This window comes from Nuphar pumila, chromosome 17, assembly GCF_984573655.1.
Source record: "Nuphar pumila chromosome 17, dmNupPumi1.hap1.1, whole genome shotgun sequence".
Taxonomy (NCBI): domain Eukaryota; kingdom Viridiplantae; phylum Streptophyta; class Magnoliopsida; order Nymphaeales; family Nymphaeaceae; genus Nuphar; species Nuphar pumila.
Window position 1 is genome coordinate 72,247,688 of NC_143265.1, and position 19,381 is coordinate 72,267,068.

Here is a 19,381-nt window from a genome sequence, read left to right on the forward strand (position 1 = left end):
AAATGGACAGGCCTTCATAGCTCAAGGTTGGTAACCATAAGTGTTTTATCCATGTAGCTCTTGCATATGTAGCTGACCTAGTTCAGCCTTATGAAATAATTAAAGGGTGATCTAGTTTGTGTTACTTTTGAGCTTCCTGATTCAGCCCGTATGTTTCTTATGTTACAGTAAAATAATATTAACAAAGTTCACATTTTAAACCAACATGATGGCCATCTCAAGAACCAAAGGAATAGATATGTTTGGAGTGTCCAAGATATACGGTTATGAGTGAAGCCTTGATCACTAGACAAAATGTTCAGCTAAATCAGTCAAAAAAATGACCTAGAAAAATCATAGCATATTGTTAATCTCTGTCCACGCACCTTATTTTTAGAGGTGAAAATTGCCCAAGGGCTTTAGCCACCGGGTCCAAAACTAGCAAGGATGAGGTGTGCCATCAAGCAACTGTAATAAGATCCCATGTTGACACAGCTGCGTAAATTGAGATACAAGGATGACAACTAACTTGGAGAACACCTGATGGAATCCTCTATGGCCAATCAACGATCCGTGAAACCACTGGTCTGGAGATGAATATGATTGTGTTGCACTCAGAATGGGCTAATTTTGCTAGCCAACTTCAACATGATTTCTGGGACAAGTCGACGCCTGGGTGGTGCTGCTGCATCCTCAGCTTGTGCTGTTGGGTCATCTGCATGAATCACAGCAAGAATGTCTTGAAGAAGCTCATCCGTTCCTCCTCTCAAAGGATCCTGCATCATTCACTCCCACATAAAGAAAAGCCCTTTGATAGTCATGATAATTCTTTAACATCAGATGGGAATGAGGATGGAATGGGTTTGGACCAAATTATAAGCAAATATGTTCTCTCTGGTCCTAGACCATAGTCACAAATATCGGTATCGGCTATATCTCAGCAAAGCAATTTCTCACGATTATATAGGTTTAGTTGATATGTGAAAGTCTCAAAAAAAGGTCAATGCTTAAAAAATTTAAGAAAATATAAAATTAGCATAAATAAGAAAATAACATGTTTAGAAGATAAAAGTAGACATATAATAAAAGAGAAGTAAAAAATATAAAAGGAAAAACATAGATTTTGTCACGATAATGTAAATTTCTGATATTTTCAAAAATATTGCAAGATTTGTCTTTAATATTGTTTGTTGAATTTACAGCTATATTATTGCTATATTTTCAATATATCACCTATACCTGCGACTATGATCTAGAACAACCAGATTCAGACTCTTGACTCGGATACATTCTGGAAACATATTAACAGCAGATGAGCACCTTATCCTTATTGGATCCAAATTTACCTGTGTAATGAGCTAATTGAACTCCAATTTCTTGGATTAGTTTGGGTTTCACATTTGCAAACTCCATATAGAACCTAACCATTAATATAGGGCTTGCCAGTTCTGATGAGAATGGCTCCTACCAGCCTAAGCACGTGCGTGAAAACTATATTTGCTGTGTTTTCCTAGTTAAAAATAGGAAAGCAAACTTACCAGGAAACATGACACACCTGTGAATGGAAATGGGCGACTAAACAATGAATGTGTGTATAAAGTCATGCTTTAATTTGCCTGCAAATTAAGAAAACGTGACTTCCGTCCTCTCACACTATTTATACAAACTTAGTCGTGAAGGGTCTAAGTTGCCATCCTGATTATGAATAGTGTGCACTGTATTTGAAAAAGAAAAAAACATAATATATTCATAATGTAGAATTTCAGTTTACTAAACATACTTGTAAAGTAATTTCAGCTTTCATAGATTTTCCCTCCACCCTAAAGAATTTTCAAAAGCAGTGACCAACCTTTATTCCATACCCTGCTGAGTGATGACAGCAGGAAAAAACTTACATGTATAGAGGTGGCTGAAAACTAAAATGTCATAAGATGGCTTGCATGGAGCTATATTCATGAAGTATCATAGTAGGATGTACAACTTCTGAGAGAAATGCTTCCAAAGATGAGCAGACATTCATGCGCCCCTAAGCTGAGCAGACAGGTAAGTCATGCTTGCAGTGATACTTTTGTTAATTGTCAGTGCTAAGTCTCAATTAAATGTGATACTTCAGAAAGAAAATGTGCATAGAAGGTGATTTGAACAATATTGGTTTTCTGAAGAGGAAGACCCCGGCCCTATTTCATGTCTTGCATGGTTGGTTCTTAATTATTACTCAGCTTTTCTTTTGCATTGTCATTCTTGTATGCTTCTTTGAAAGTCGGAAATCACACATTATCAATTAATAAAATTAGAACATTTTTAAGAGGCAGTTGAACAAGAGAAAATGTAGCTTTCACTATGAGTAGTGGAATTGTTGGTCCCCACTCTAAAGCAACTTATCCAAGAGATGTTCTTCACCTGCCACTAAACACAGCACTGTTCCAAAATTTCTATTAGAATGCAGATATGGAGCAAATATCACAAAGTGAAAACCAGAGTTGTCTGTCGGGCAAGCGGGATCGGTAAGCGATTCAGACCTTACAAAATTTTAGGAAGCGGAAAGTATGAGAAGACTTAGAAACGAACTAGGAATCATCTCGAAAGCAAGAAGAAAAGTGAACTGGAAGCGACCTAGGAAGTGATGTGGAAGCGAAGGGGAATCAAGGGAAAGCAAAAAAGGAGAAAAAAAAAAGAAAAAAGATGGAAAAGTGAGGGAGAAGCGAGCTTCCCATTAATGGGGAAGAGTGCTTCCCAGCACGTTTCAGAAGCACCACGTTTCGCGCTTCCGAAACGTGCTTCGGAAAAGCACACTTCCCCAGGTCCTATGGTGCTTCGAGTAACCTTATCTCCATCCTACATGCCACTTTTATCTGATATCCATACACCTCAGCAACAATAAGTCACTGGTTAAAAGCAAAAAAGTAAGAGGGTAAAAAGATCTAGAAAGCAATCATATCACATACTGCACTCCATTAGCTAGAATTTAGAGGAGACCATTGACCAGGTTTAGAATCTTAAAATGTTTTCTGTTTCTCTGAATTCCCAATACTGAATCCACATGCCAAAGGTTCTTCAAAATGTACTTCCTACTTAACTTTAGTATTTAACCATGCCTATGGAATAGATCATGACACTTGAGTTGAAAAGTATTGACTAGCGTGTTCACATAGATGAGTTTTCAACCCATAAGTAGATTTGGCCTCATCACTGGATTTGTTATGGAAACAGTGAATCTGTCAATTCATCCTACAGGGTCCCAGCTAAGATTAATGGTTGGACCTTAATCCTAGGAGTCACCTAGCTGTTCATGCCAGACCTCTTGTTGATCTGAAGGTGGGACCCACTTAATGAGCATTTTGGTCATTAATATGAAAATCAGCAATACAATTAAAGTCGTTACTTGTCAATTACCATTCCCTGGCGATCCAAAGATAACTGTTATGTTCCTTTGTCTACTCAAGGGTATGTGTATTTGCAGCTGCATTTTAATGTCTGCATGGGTAGATATCAGTTTGAATGCTCTGGATTTCCTCTCTTATGATTCTTATTTATCCAGTTCAATCTTCTCTCAATTCTCTTCTTGTCCTTTCCATCTCTATGTTTAACATAGTTATAGAGCTGCTCATTAATTTGACATTGAAAATCGTGGTGGACATCTCAAAAAACATGTTCCCTCATGTCATTCTGGCAGTTATACAGAACATGTGCACTTTTGGATTCAACAGAAAAGTTCAAAAGAGAAAACTTCAAAAAAATTATAGGAGCTATCAGTATTAAAGTCAATTTCCACCATGCCATTCTGCCAGTTGCACAAATTCAGGTGCATTTCTGGATTCAACAAAAAGTTTTAATGATTTTTTTGGAGAGAGAACTTTGGTTACAGATGACAGTAGAGAGCAGTGAGGACTTATTTTTTTCCAACTAAAACTGGCTCATAGAATCATTTGTCCTTTGCAAAACTATTCAAAAAATCAACTGTAAGTCCATTTTATTGGTGTCAACAATATTTCCCCTACACGTATCATAATATAAATTGGAGAGATAAACTTACATGATTTTCTTTCCTTTTTCTTTTTTTGATGACGAGGAACCCTCACCGCAAACCGGGACACTTAATGGGCCCATCCCCCTATGAGGTAAACCCCGCCGGATTGGGTAACTGACAACCAAGTCCTTATGGAGCCCACCAATTAAAGGCACCCGCACACCCGGTGGGAGTCGAACCTGGGACAAAGGGGTCAGCACCTTCTCCCCAGGCCTGCTGCCACTTGGGTGATCCGGGGTGGATGTAAACTTACAGGATATTACACTCTGACTTGGCACAATAATTCAAGAGAGTTTACCTGAAGAAATAAGTCTGTGTGTGTCTTTCCTTCATATAGAATTAGTTCAACTTGAGCTCCAGCCCTCTCAAGAGCAGTGACAAATGACTTGCTACATAACCAAATATTCAAAATCACAACATAAGAAATGCTTCAAACTAAATTAGAAGTGCAATACAACACAAAATAATGAGAAGACTTCAATACATAAATAACTTTCTACATCCTTATAAGTAACAAGCATAATCCTTAGTTAAACATGATTAAATCAACTTTTAAATTCTCTAGCTGATGATGACCAAAAGATTGCAGCCATGTTACACATACAAGTTCAGAAATGAATTAAGAGCCAGGTGTCATAAAGTATGTCCAATTCAAATATAAAAAGATGGGGACAACACTTACATCCGCCTTCAAACAAAGGCACATACACACATAGAAACAAAAAATTAAAGGTTCAAATCCACACTTAAAAAGACAAAAAAGCATCCCTACTATACAACATGAAATATATACATTTGTCAATTATGCTGGATGGGAGTAAACAGCCAACTGAGAATAAAACTTGGTATGATGCAGTATCTGTTACAGAATGTATTTGGATAGTTTATGATGTCAAGCATCCTCTCTTCAGAATATCACATATCCTCAATCACGTATGACTTATTGCAAGACACCTCTTTATTTTTCTCAGATATCCAATGCCACTTGTTTATTGGACACCCTTTTTCTCCTTTTAATTCTTGGGCGAAGAAGCTGGTCAGGCTAAATCTAGAAATTCTAGGCCAAACCTAACCGAAAAGGCAAAAACACGATTACAGAACCCCACCACAGAACTAACCTGACCAGTGCAAGACAACAAAACCCAGGCTATACTTCACCAAATTAGATTCAGATCAGGGCCCAACTTGTATGACCATCAACTAGATTTAAATAGGCCACAAGAGTCCAGCCTGACTGCAACACAGGAACCGCTCCGAGATATCTATCCATTCTGCCTAAGTTGACTTGCACATTTTAGCATAAATAGATCTCATATTTTTACCTTGGTATTTTCCAAAAGCTTGAATCTTAACTGCAACATAGCAAGATTAGCATTTCGTCACTCTATTTGTAGAAATATTTTTAAGCCCTAACTTTTTCAATCAGCTTTGCATTTTTTTGGTTCAGAAATTATAGAAAAGAAATACATCATTTTATGTTACTGATAAGATATCTCTGCAACTGACAGTTTCAAACATAAATATAATAGGTAATAGCACAGTAGTGGTGCAGTTACAAGATGGATTTGTAAACTTATGGATAACCTCAAAAGGATCAACGTATAAGACAAGAAAGACAACTGGAAAGCAATAGCATCTATGAATCGATGATCACAAACAAAATATTAGGTGCATTTGTCATTCAACTAATACAGATGGTCTCATGAAACACATCGTGGAGATGCACTCAGCATACTCAATTGCAGCCATACATTTCCTTTTAAAAGCTTCTGAAAGAGAAGTCTCAAATTCTTGTTTCACCCTTTACTTAAACAATGTGAATTAGATCCATATATATGGATTTTCTTTGTGCAGTGCATCACAAAGCTACTAGAGCATGCAAAATTCAAACCAACATGAATAGGAACTTTCCTGAAAATCGATCATCAAAAAAGAAAGAAAACGAAATCCTACTCCACAATAGCCAAATCTGATTTATAGACTGATCTTTCTTGATATGGTATTCTAAACCATGGACTGGCTAACTTGGTGAATTAAAACTAGTAATTGTATTTGATTCTGCATTGATTCATTGCATGGATTTTGCTGAAGCACTGCATATATGGTGGCCAGGTTAACACCTATTTATTTTTTATTTCCTTCATCTTTCTCTATCTACTATTTACCCAGTCAAAAAAGAAAGAAAACGAAATCCTACTCCACAATAGCCAAATCTGATTTATAGACTGATCTTTCTTGATATGGTATTCTAAACCATGGACTGGCTAACTTGGTGAATTAAAACTAGTAATTGTATTTGATTCTGCATTAATTCATTGCATGGATTTTGCTGAAGCACTGCATATATGGTGGCCAGGTTAACACCTATTTATTTTTTATTTCCTTCATCTTTCTCTATCTACTATTTACCCAGTCAATTTGTCATGTACTGCTGAGTGTTTGATATTTAATAATTTCATTTTCCTTCCCTACAAAAGAAACAATAACCAAATCTGTAAATCATAACGCTTTCAGGGAAAACATCAATCTCAAATACTAGAATCAATGCACATATTGATTTTTAAAAGTTAAGTACCTGGCATCTGATGGTATCGAGTAATCTTTGGTTCCATGGAAAAGAATGAAAGGAGGAAGAAGAGAGACTGCAGATCGGTTGCTTGGATCTTGAACAATCATTTCAGGAGAGAAACACTGCAAGGAATATTCTCCTTCCATTATACTGCAATTTATCACAGAATATCACATAACCAGAAAAACGACATCGCAACAGGAAAATATATAAATAGCAGTCATATTTATCAGTTTCAACTATATCTCAGTAATGCAAAATCTTGAATGATATAGGTTTTTGATAAATCTCAGGAAAATCTCAGTTTTTAGTAATTACTTTTTGTGAAAAATGCAAAGAGAAGAAGTGTTTTAAAAAACGAAAGAGAAGAAAGAAAGAAGAAAATTCATGTTGAAATACAGAAAGCAATAAAGAAGTTAAAAATGGAAAAAATTATGATAATATTGAGATATTATAATATTGCAATAATAGTTAAATATAGTTAATCATTTTTTAATTATATCCAGATTTTTCCAAATATTGGACTAATGTTGTGACAATCATAAATATTCAAAGCCAGAAAGATGGCATAAAATATACCTAAGAAATATTGACCGATACAGACCTCGCCTATGGAAGTGATCAACTAAGTTCAACATGTTGTACCTATTGAGGAAAAATAAATTTATGAGAAACAGGAAAAAGAAGAGGATAATTGCACAGCTCTCATCATAATATACTGAAAACAAAAGTTGTTCTTGGGCCTGCATGAAACAGAGATCAGTTGCTGTAACTTGCTCATTCATTAAACAAATAGAGAGATGTAGAAAAAATGGCAATGGGAAACCAGTTGGGTTACTATGACTGCATTCTTGTGTTCAAATCCAACGGATTAATTTTTGGATATGCAGATCTCGAATTCACAGATCTCTGGCCCAACCACCACGTTTGAGCCAGGGATTTATGAATTTAGGCTTAAAACTGAATATCAAACCCCCGGAAAGTATGGTTAGAGATACAGTTTTTGAAAATCTCAGACATGATGATGGGTACCATTCCAAATATCAAATCCCTTGTATCTCAGATATGAGCAATTCAACTGCTACCTATTAGTTATTTGATTGTAAATTGTACTTCAACATGTTAAGAACTTGCACTCTACATTCCAATTTTTAACTTGTTAAATACCGACATCAATATCATATCAAAACTGATGAAAATTCAGTTGATCTCTCTAAGAACCAGTTGTGCTAATGCAATTTAAAAGCAACAATTATGCATAAAAGCAGATAGAGGCAAAGAGCTGTTTGAATTTTGAACCATTGTTCTCAAATTCCAACAATAGAAAATTTACTGATTAACAAATGCAAAAAGTGAAAGTAGATAAAGTCAAGCGTGTCTTAACTTTCACCTTATGGAAGGAAGTAAGTAAACAAGCCGAGCTTGAATAAAAGCTCAGGCTCGTTAAACATAAACAAGCCAAGCTTGATCAAGCTTTGAAACTTGATTAAGCTCGGTTAATGCAGTCATATAATAACGAATTATAGCATATGTATAATTTTTGTTTCTTAAAAAGCACAAGTGGTGGTTTCACCCAAGTGTTTAGGGCATTATGCATTCGTGCGTGAGGAGCATGGTTTGAATCCCGCCCTTAACATACCTGTTTGAAAATTTTTTTAAAACAAGTTAACTCGGCTCAAGCTGAGACGAGCCAGGCTCGAACTTTAGCCGAGCCGAGTTTGTACATTAGGTGTTCAAGCTCGACACGAGCTCAAGCCGAGCTTAAACACACATTTTTTTTAACAAGCCGAGCTTTTTGAGCCTAAGCACGGCTCAAGCCCGGCTCGTGTGTGAAATGAAGTGTGTGGGAGCCTCCAATGAGAATGATTCAATCACGAACACAGGAACACCAAGCAACAATGGCCAACACAAGCACAAAAATGCTAAATAGTCTCAAAAGAGACAAAAACATGCAAAAAAAAAGTTTATTGATGAATAGTTTTTAGAAAAGCTTGCTTTACAAAAAGGCACAAAGGCCTTATTGATATACAAGAGAGACCTAAGGGAGCTCACATTACAGACGTTGGGGAAAAATACAAGAGAATAAAAGAAAAAAGAAAAAATTAAATCCTAAAAAATATAGATTCTAAATAACCAAAATGCCCTTGGTGGACAAACTAAATGACCAAAAATTCCTTATATGAAATGACCAAAATGCCCTTAGTGGAAAAACTAAATGAGCAAAATACCCTTTGTATAAAATGACCAAAATGCTCTTGATTCGAAAACTATATTACATATATGTATTTTAACACTCTCCCTCAAACTTACGGTGTAATCACCGAAAGTTTGTTAAAGAAAAAAGCAAATCTAGGTGTAGAAAGAGATTTAGTGAAGAAATCAGTCAACTGGTATTCAGATGTGATGTACGGTAGTTCAATGGTTCCTCTGAGATATTCATCATGTACATAATGACAGTCAATCTCGATGTGTTTTGTATGTTCATGAAAAGTGATTGTTTTTAAATGTAAATTGCACTCTTATTGTCGCAATACAACCTCGAAGGTGTAGTAATAACAATTCTCATATCTTTAAGAAAATTCCTCAGCCACACAAGCTCCATTGTTGTAGTCATTGCATGATACTCAACTTTTGTAGATAATAAAGACACCTTTTGTTTTTTTTTGTATCTCTAAGAGATTAAAGAATAACATAAAAAAACATAGAAACCAGTGGTTGAAATCCTATCATTAGGGTTTTTCCCTCAATCACCATCAGTGTATGCAAATAAATCTAAAGAAGAGGTTGAGGATAAGGAAAGCCCTTTGGTTATTGAGTTCTTGATGTATTTGATGATCCTTAGTACTGCACTCATGTGTACAGTAGTTGAAGCGTGTTGAAATTGACTAGCTACGTGAACTGCATGAGCTATATATGGTTTGGTGGTAGACAAGTAAAAAATCCAACTAGCTATCGATATAGAGTAGGATCGTCAAGCAAAATTTTATCTTCAAACATCATCTTAGCATTGATAACTTCAGGAGTTTTTATTTTCTTCTCATCAATAATTCTTGACTTAGCACAAATATTAGCAGTAAGTTTTATTTGAGAGAGGACATATCATCTGGGAGAATAGGCTACCCTGATCCCTAAAAGGTATCTCAAGAAACCTAGTTCAAACATATCGAAATTTTTCTTTTAAATAACAAGATCGAAATCCTAGATTAATAATAAGAGTACTAAACCTATCATGCCAAACTTTAGGTGTTTGTTTAAGTCTATATAAAGCTTTTATTAATTTTAAAAGTTTACTTTTTTCAATTTCAAACCCTAGCTAGGGAATCTATATAAACTTCTTCACAAAGATCACCATTAAGAAAGGCTTTTTTCACATCTAATTGATAAATTGGTTATTTTTTAATTGAAGCTATAGCTATTAGGGTTCTGACCTTTAGCATCTAGCCTAGCTTTATATCTTTTTAAGGATCTATCACATTTAATTTTAACCTTATACACCCACCTACATCCTATAGGTTTCTTTTCTAGTGGTAAGTCTATTATTTTCCAAGTATTAGCTTTACAAAAAGCTTATAATTCTACATTCACAGCTTCTGCCTAATGTGGACAATTTTCGACTTCATTATAATGTGAAAGTTCATGATAGGAATCAGAAGACAAAATTTATAATTTGGAGAAAATGATTCATACGACACAAACCTATTTGATATATCTAAAACTCTATCGAACCTTTTAAGATTGGCACTTTCTATAGTTGAGTTTTCATTGGAGCATTCACCTAATAGAATATCTTGGGAATATTTTTCATAAGCATTAGGTTGATTTCTTTGATCACGCCGAGTACAGACTTGCATGTTTTGAGAACTCTCATCATTATTAGCATGTAACTCCAGAGTTTCATTGTCATTGATTTTATTAATAGCATCATTATTTAAAACATACTCACTAACTTCATCATTGTTTAGCTCACCATCATCAAATTCACAAGATATATCTACTTTCCTTGGCAAGAGATCACACAAAAAGGTATAGTCAACATCTTTTTTAGGATTTCCTTTATGAAAACCATTTTTATTTTCGAAGGTCACATCCTTAGAAACATAAAGTTTATTATTTTTAAGATCAAAACAGCGATAACCCTTTTGATTTTTATCGTATCCCATGAAAACACATTCAATGGATTTTGATAAAAATTTATCACTTTTGTGAGTTAACACAAAGCATTTGCAACCAAAGATACACAAACTTTTGATATCGGGTGTCATTTAAAAAAAATAATTCATAAGGTGAAACATTTTTTAACGAGGAAGATGGCATTATATTTATTAAATAAGTTGAGGTCAAAACTGATATGCTGGTCACATCCCTCCTATATCTTCCTTCTTTACCAAGTTTTGAAGATCTTCATGCGAAACTATTGCAGTATGAAGTTACCATTCGAGGAGAAGAGATGAACTCCAGCCACCATGATGTATTGGTTACAGGGATGATGTCAGAACGAGGACGTGGAGGCTTTCGAGGTGGACGTGGACAGGGAAGGAATACTCAAGGAAGACGAGGATTGTTGCCCACGCCCAACATGTCACCTAACTCTTTCCCAGAGAATCAGAGCTCCAGAAACATACCGACATGTTTTCAATGCAACAAAAGGGGGCACATCAAAGCTAATTATTGGTACAACCCACAGAACAAGGGAAAATTTAATGTTGCAGGGCCTTCTCACAGAGGAAGAATAGGAGAAGACTCGAAGGATGATGAAAATGATAATGTGAAGAATCTTCTGATATCCACTCTTTCCAGTCTAAGCTTCAAGCAGAATGAGCAAGGAACCTGATACATTGATTATGGGGTTGCAGCACACATGACAGGTGATGTCGGTAAAATTTTAAAACTTATTCCTTATCGTGGAAAATTTTATATTAAAACTAGAGATGGTACTCTTCACTCTATATCTCATACTGGAAATGTTAATCTTTCACTCCCTAATTCTTCTCTAAATTTATCCAATGTCTATCATTCTCCAAGTATTGTCAAGAATATTGTTTTTGTCTCCAAACTTGTTGATGATACTAATTCTTCCGTTGAATTCACTCTTTCTGTATGTGTCAAGGATCTTCTCACAAAGAAGACGCTCGTTGAAGGAGAACGACAAGGAAACATGTATGTCCTCAAAGAATTTTCTTCTTCTATTCGTGGTGCTTCATCAAATTCGTCGGTCATTCAGTCAGTCCAGCAAGTGTCGTCCAAAGATTGTTTTAGTTTATCTCAGTGTAATAAGCCAAATATTTGGCATCGTCCTTTGGGTCATTGTAATGGTTCCTTCATTAAGAAACTTGTGTCGAGTAGACTTGTTCCAGAGTCTAGTCTGAATATTGAGTCTGATACTTCACTTTGTTCCAGTTGTCAACTATGCAAGAGTCATGTTCTTCCCTTTAATTCAATAAATCAAAGAGCTTCAATGCCTTTTGAAATTGTTTATTCTGATGTTTGGGGTCCTGCCCGACAATCTTCTTTATCTGGTAGTCGCTATTACGTAACCTTTATTGATAGTTATTCCAGATATACTTGGATTTATTTTATGAAACATAAATTTGAAGTGTTCAAACTCTTTCGTTCATTTTTCGCTTCAGTCTGTAATCAATTCTCCGATAAAATTCAGCATTTCCAATGTGATGGAGGAGGAGAGTATTTATCAAAGGAATTTACTGAATTTCTTCAAGAAAATAGAATAAGTCGTCGTATATCTTGCCCACATACACCATAACAAAATGGTGTGGCGAAAAGAAAACATCGGCAGATTGTAGAAAGTGCCTTGAGTATGTTGCATGACACTCATGTTCCCGTGAGTTTGTGGACGGAAGCCTTTCACTCAGCTGTGTATATTATAAATCGTCTACCCATGACATTGTTGGAGAACCAATCTCCTTATTTTGCTCTTTTAGGGATTCAACCTGATTATAATGAGTTGTGAGTGTTTGGTTGTATATGTTACGTCCATATTGATAGCTCTCAACATAATAAATTTCAAGACAAAGCAAGTATGTGCAAGTTTGTGGGATATGTCGACCAATACAAAGGGTATCGATGCTATGACCCCATCACTCATCGCATCAGAGTCCGAAAAATGTTGTGTTTGATGAAACCATTCTTGAGGACTCAAGAAGTGTAGATGGACACAACAGGGCCGTTGAATGGTATCAGCCATGGCTTGCCACTGAGTTGCTTAACCAGATAGAGACACATGATGTCCCCTCGTGTCACACATCACCTGTTGAACCGAGTGAGACTGACGTTGAACCTCAGATGAAGGAATTGAGAAATGTGCAAGTTCCTATCATGCCTACTTCAGATGCTGCAAAATTTCAAGGAATCCTCTATGTACGACGAAACAAGAATAATGATCAGCAAATTGATGTGCAGGCCAGACGAACTGGAAGAATTCGCCATCCTAATGAGATGGGTCAGTTACAACAACTTCTCTACAAATCTGCAATTATTTGTTTCTCAGATTGAAAAACAAGATGAACCCGTCAGTTTCTCGAATGCATACATGTCAATCAAGTGAATTGAGGCCATGAACGAGGAGATGGAAGCCTTGCATGAATGTGAAACTTGGGAGATTGTTCCTAAACCCTCAGACAAAAATGTTGTAGGTTCTAAATGGGTCTATAAGATCAAGTATAAACCTGATGGATCCATTTAACGCTACAAGGCGAGACTTGTAGCCAAAGGCTTTACTCAGGAATACGGGCAAGACTATGATGAGACATTTAGCCCTGTAGTCAAGATGGGAACAATTCAATTAATTTTATCTTTGTCAGTTCGATATGGTTGGACTCTCAGTCAGCTTGATGTCAAAAATGCATTTTTGCATGGCAATCTAAAAGAAGAAGTGTATATGGAGCAGCCCCTGGTTATGAACATAGTCCCAACACTCATGTTTGTAAATTACAAAGAGCCATCTATGGACTAAAGCAAGCCTCTCGTTCTTGGTTTGATAGCTTCTCTGTCGAAGTTCAACGACATGGATTCGTTCAATCTCACCTCGATCATTCCTTATTCATCTTTCGAGATCGTCAGGTCAATATTTTACTTCTCATATATGTAGATGATATTATTATCACTGGGAATTCTGATGAACATATAGAAGCTACAAAAGCTCTCTTGAGTTGAAAGTTTAAGATGAAAGATTTAGGGGTTCTACGTTATTTCTTGGGGGTTGAAGCAGAGTTACCGGAATCGCCTATGCTTGAGGGGAAGCGCGCTTTCTCGATACGCGCTTCGGAAGCGCGAAACGTGATGCTTCTGAAAGGCACGGGGAAGCGCACTTAATTATTAGGAAGTGCGTACCCCTTTAAAGGGGTAGAGTGACCTTTATTACTATTTTGCCCTATTTTTAAAAAAAGTTTTTTTATTAAGGGCAAAATAGGAATTTTAAAAAACTCACGAAAAAAACATAAAAGAGGCTTTAGGGTTTTTTTTCACGCCTCTTCCGAGTCTCTCTCTTCCTCCCTCTCTCTCTCAGAATTTTGGCCACCGACCGGCGACCCTCAGAACTTTCGGCGACCTTTTGTGACGCTCGGGGACCTCCACTGACCGACGATGGGGATATTTAGGTATGCGTATCCATTTTCCCTCCATCTCTTCTCTATCTCTTCTCTCCATCTCCCACGACTCTGATTTTTTTTTCCCTCCCCCCTTATGTTCAGGTACGCTCTCCTCTCACTCTCTCCATCTCTTCTCTCACGCTCACCGCACGACTGCAACCCCTTCACAAGCCAAGCATGGCGACTCTCGTTCAGACTCTTCAGAGTTTTTTTTTCTTTTGTTTTTTTTTAAGGCAAGCTAAGGTTAGGCAGAGTCACAGACCCTAACCATCTCTTAAGCCCCACGAGGCAAAGGGATTCCAGCTTTTAGCTTGGCAAAAGACCAGTTTACCACATGGGATACCACCTCGGTGGTAAGCCCTTAGAGTTTTTATGCTGCCAGGGTACCATTTTTATGAAATTTTCTATTACAAGGGGACATGATATGGGATTAAGTTGGAGTATCCCTGTGACATGTTGTTGTAATGAGATATTGCGGAAATATAAAGAGTGCATACAAGCACATACAACAATGAATAAAAGAGAAAATATCACAAGTCCACGAAGGGACAATACAAGCACAAGCCTTTAAGAAGGCAACAATATACAAAGCCTCTTATTGAAAAGAGAGAGGAGCTCTCCAAGATGAAAATACACAAGGGGATCACCCCTATTTATACAAGAGAAGGAGGAGGAAAAAGGAGGGCCAAAGGGCCTCAAAAGGAGAGCCAAAAGGGGGCTCCCATAGAGTCGTTGGGAGCCCCTTTTGGTCCTCAAAAATAATAAAAAAAGAAATGAAAAAATAAAAAATAAAAATTACATTTGTTCAAAAAAGAAAAAATAGTTGTTTTCTAAAACAACTGTGAAATTACAAAAATACCCCTATCGGGTATTCATGTAATAAACAGAATATATATATATATATATATATATATATATATATATATATATATATAATAGGTACATTTTAACACCCCCCCTCAAACTTTACGGGGGAAGGACGGAAAGTTTGCCGAGAAGAAACATGAACCGAGGAGCCGGAAGAGCTTTAGTGAAGAAGTCTGCCAACTGATATTCTGAAGTGACATATGGCAGAGCAATAGTTCCTCGTAAAAATTCGTCACGAACATAGTGGCAATCCATTTCGATATGTTTCGTACGTTCATGAAAAGTATGATTGCTTGCAATATAGATGGCACTCTTATTGTCGCAACACAGCTTGGAGGCTTCAGTAATATCAACTCTCATATCTTTAAGCAAACTGCGAAGCCATACAAGTTCCATTGTTGTGGTTGCCATTGCCCGGTACTCAGCTTCAGTGGATGATAGTGAAACTTTCTGTTGCTTCTTGCATCGCCAGGCAATCAATGAGTCCCCTAAAAAGATACAAAAATCAGTAGTTGAGACTCGATCATTGGGATTACCTCCCCAATCTGCATCAGTATAAGCAAGAAGATTCAAAGGGGAAGAGGAGGATAGAAATAGCCCTTTATTGATGGTATTCCGAATATAGCGAATGATTCGGAGAACCGCACTCATATGCACGGTTGTAGGAGCATGCTGAAATTGACTGACTGAGTGAACCGCATGAGTGATATCTGGTCTGGTGATGGTTAAATATGTAAGAGACCCAATGAGTTGTCTGTACGGTGTAGGATCTTCCAGAAGAACCCCATCCTCTAACCGTAACTTAGCATTAATAACCTCGGGAGTCTCTACCTTCTTATCATCAGAAATCCCAGACTTAGAACATATATCTGCAGCAAGCTTCATCTGTGACAAAATATATCCTCTAGGAGAATATGCAACCTCAATTCCAAGAAAATATCTGAGAAAACCTAAATCAGACATATCAAAATTATCTTTTAACATATTTTTAACATTAATAATACTACTTTGATCATTTCCAGTGATAATCATATCATCAACATAAAGCAACAAAATTACGATACTAGAACCTGTATTTTTAACAAAAAGAGCAGTGTCAGTATAACAAGAATGAAATCCTAATTTTATCATGATATCACTAAAACGATCATACCAAGCCTTAGGAGCTTGTTTAAGACCATATAATGCCTTTAAAAGCCGAAGTGTTTGACCTTGCTTAATATTTATTCCGGGTGGTGGATCCATATAAACAAGAACACTTAAACTTCCATTTAAAAAAGCATTTTTTACGTCAAGTTGATAAATAGGTCATTTTTTGGTTGATGCGACAGCTATTAAGGTTCTGACACTTGTCATACAAGCTACGGGGGCGAATGTTTCTTCGTAATCAATATCATATTCTTGGGAGTATCCCTTAGCAACCAATCTTGCTTTATATCGTTCCAAAGAGCCATCGCTTTTAGTTTTAACTTTGAAGACCCAACGACAACCAATAGGTTTTTTGTATGAGGGTAGATCAACTACTTCCCAAGTATTGGCCTTTTTTAAAGCATTTAGTTCAACTTGCATTGCTTCAACCCAATGAGGTATAGATTTAGCTTGATTATAGTGGGTTGGTTCAAAATAAGAGTGTAGAGTTATCAAACATGCCCGATAGTTGGGAGTTAAAGAGTCATAGGAGACAAACCTATTTGGGGGTATTGATATTCTAGAAGAATGCCTAACTTGTGGTTCCTCAATGGATTCGGAAATTTGAGAGTATTTTTCGAGGGCACTAATAGGTTTTTCTTGATTTCTTCTTGAGTAAACATTTATATTGCCATTGCTATCATGAACATTTGTATTTGAATTATTATCATTTGAGAGTGTTATGTCAAGAGGGGATACCTCGTGAGTGTCATCTATGTTTTCAAGAGAATCTTCTTGTATGTCATCAATAAGATCATATAAGAATACATAATCGATTTCATTTGTCTCTTCTATTTTATCAAAACCGTTTTCTTCTTCGAGAAATGTTACATCTTTTGAAACACATAGTTTATCATTCTTAAAATCATAACATCTATACCCTTTTTTATTTTCACCATATCCAAAAAATACACATTCAATTGCTTTGGGAGATAACTTATCCCTTTTAAGTAGTAGGACAAAACATTTGCAACCAAAAATACGAAGTCGATTAAAATCGGGTGAAAACTTAAAGAGTTTCTCATAGGGAGAAGCATTTTTTAACTTAGAAGAGGGCATTCTATTGATTAGATAGGTTGAGGTAAGAACGGCTTCCGCCCAAAATTTTTTTGGAATATTTCTAGACACAAACAATGTTCTAGCGGTTTCTATAATGTGCCTATGTTTCCTTTCCGCTAGGCCATTTTGTTGAGGAGTCCTAGAACATGACTTTTGATGACAAATGCCATTTTGGTTTAAATAGTTTTGGAATTCGTGAGATAAGTATTCACCACCGGAATCGGATCTTAAAATAGATATGTTACTTTGAAATTGATTTTGAACCTTTTTATGAAAATCTTTAAAGAAAGTAAATACTTCCGACTTATGACTAAGGAAATAAATCCAAACATACCGAGTAAAGTCATCAATAAACGTAACATAATATAAATAACCCCCTTTAGACATAACCAGAGAAGGACCCCAAACATCCGAATGCACCAATTAAAAAGGCCTTGATGAGAAAAAAGATCTAGTTGGAAAAGGAATAGACTTCATTTTTCCAAAAATGCAATCTTTGCAATTAATTTCTTTTTCCTTACAAAATTTGTTTCCAAAAGGAAAGAGATACATTTTGGAATAACTTGGATGACCAAGTCTTTTATGCCAAGTTTCCATATTTTTTTCTTGGACATAAGAACAAAAAAAGTTTGTAGGGAGATCAAGATGGTCCATATAATAGAGGTCTCCCTTTCTATGGCCTTGCCCAATCCGCTTCCCGGACCGGAGATCCTGCACAAAGCAACCATTAGATGAGAAAGATATTTCACATCCATGGTCGGCCATTTGAGAAACCGAAAAAAGGTTTAAATTTAATTTGGGAACAACTCTTACTTTTGGAACACAAAAATTTTGAGAATCTTTAAAAGAGCCAATACTTGAAATTTTCAAAAAGGTTCCATCGGCCGTTGAGACACAAGAGTCCTTTGAATTGATGCAAACATCACTAAGTGCATTCTCATGAGGGGTCATATGAAAAGAAGCTCCGGAATCAAGGATCCAAGAATACGTACCGGGTGATGATGTCGAAGCAATGGTCGCACCCGATGTGGAGGAAGAAACTTTAAGCATTTGTTGGAGAGCCATAGATATTTGTCCAAGAGTTTCTTTAATGTCATTGTTTTTGCCTTCATCTTCTTTGGAGGTGGTTTCTTCAAGAGAGGCTACTTTAGGCTTGAAGGCTCCCATAAGCTTTGGACAAACAGGTCTAATGTGACCCGGCTCATTGCAATAATGACAAACAATCATTTTTCTTCCTCCATTGTAGTTCCCTTGTTTCCCAAAATGAGGAGGCTTATAGGTTCTAACATTGTTACCCGGTTTGGATACGGCAAGGACTTCATCAACATGCTTACTCATGCCAAGCCTTGTCTCCTCTTGAGTGATTTCGGCAATAGCATCCTCAATAGGAGGAAAAATAGATCTATGGAGAAGTGAGGATCTCACTTGCTCAAATTCGGGGCGTAGCCCAAAAAGAAATTGAAACAATCGCTCTTGTTCCATTTGTTTTTGTCTTAAATCAACATCTTCCATAGAAACTCACTTTGGCTCTAAAAGAGCCAATTCATCCCATAGTGGGTTAAGGGCACTATAGTAGTCTTGAATGCTAGAATCACCTTGCTTGGTGGTTCTAACTTTTTCTTGCAAGAAGTATGCTCTTGCAAGATCCTTTTGGGTATACATACCCCTCATAAAGGACCAAGCCTCATTGGCTCGACGAAATTTAGCTATATTAGCACATACCTTAAGCTCCACATTGTTCATAAACCACGCAAGGATTTTTGCGTGATTGCTTTCCCAATCTTCTACTTCCTTTTGATGATTTTCAATGGCCTTGAGACGAGCATCCCCCTCAAGAGCTTTTTCTTGATCTTCTTCCATTTTTGTGAGCATAAGCTTAGGTTCCGGAACGGTCCCCATGACATAACCCCAAAGCTTCTTCCCTTTGAGATTATTCTCCATTGCCGATGCCCACATCATATAGTTCTTTCCATTGAGTTTGAAAGAAAGATCAATCTTTGTCTCCATGATGTTGCCAAGAAGTGAGAAGATGTCCACCAAAATAAGAGATACACGAACCACACCTTTCCTTCAAGAATCGAGTGGCTC

General features: G+C 36.6%; 1 protein-coding gene across 1 annotated transcript in view; it reads right to left on the bottom strand.

The window, feature by feature from the left end:
* Nucleotides 1–209: 209 nt before the first annotated feature.
* Nucleotides 210–19,381, bottom strand: part of LOC149812190 (isoprenylcysteine alpha-carbonyl methylesterase ICME-like) — a 48,148-nt gene continuing 28,976 nt past the window's right edge. The window contains exons 8-11 of the mRNA XM_089992599.1: nt 7,155–7,220; nt 6,582–6,725; nt 4,305–4,395; nt 210–755 (exon numbers count right to left, since the gene is read on the bottom strand). Coding sequence (XP_089848725.1) covers nt 594–755; nt 4,305–4,395; nt 6,582–6,725; nt 7,155–7,220 — 463 coding nt within the window. The 3' untranslated portion in view covers nt 210–593. The remainder of the gene's footprint in view (nt 756–4,304; nt 4,396–6,581; nt 6,726–7,154; nt 7,221–19,381) is intronic.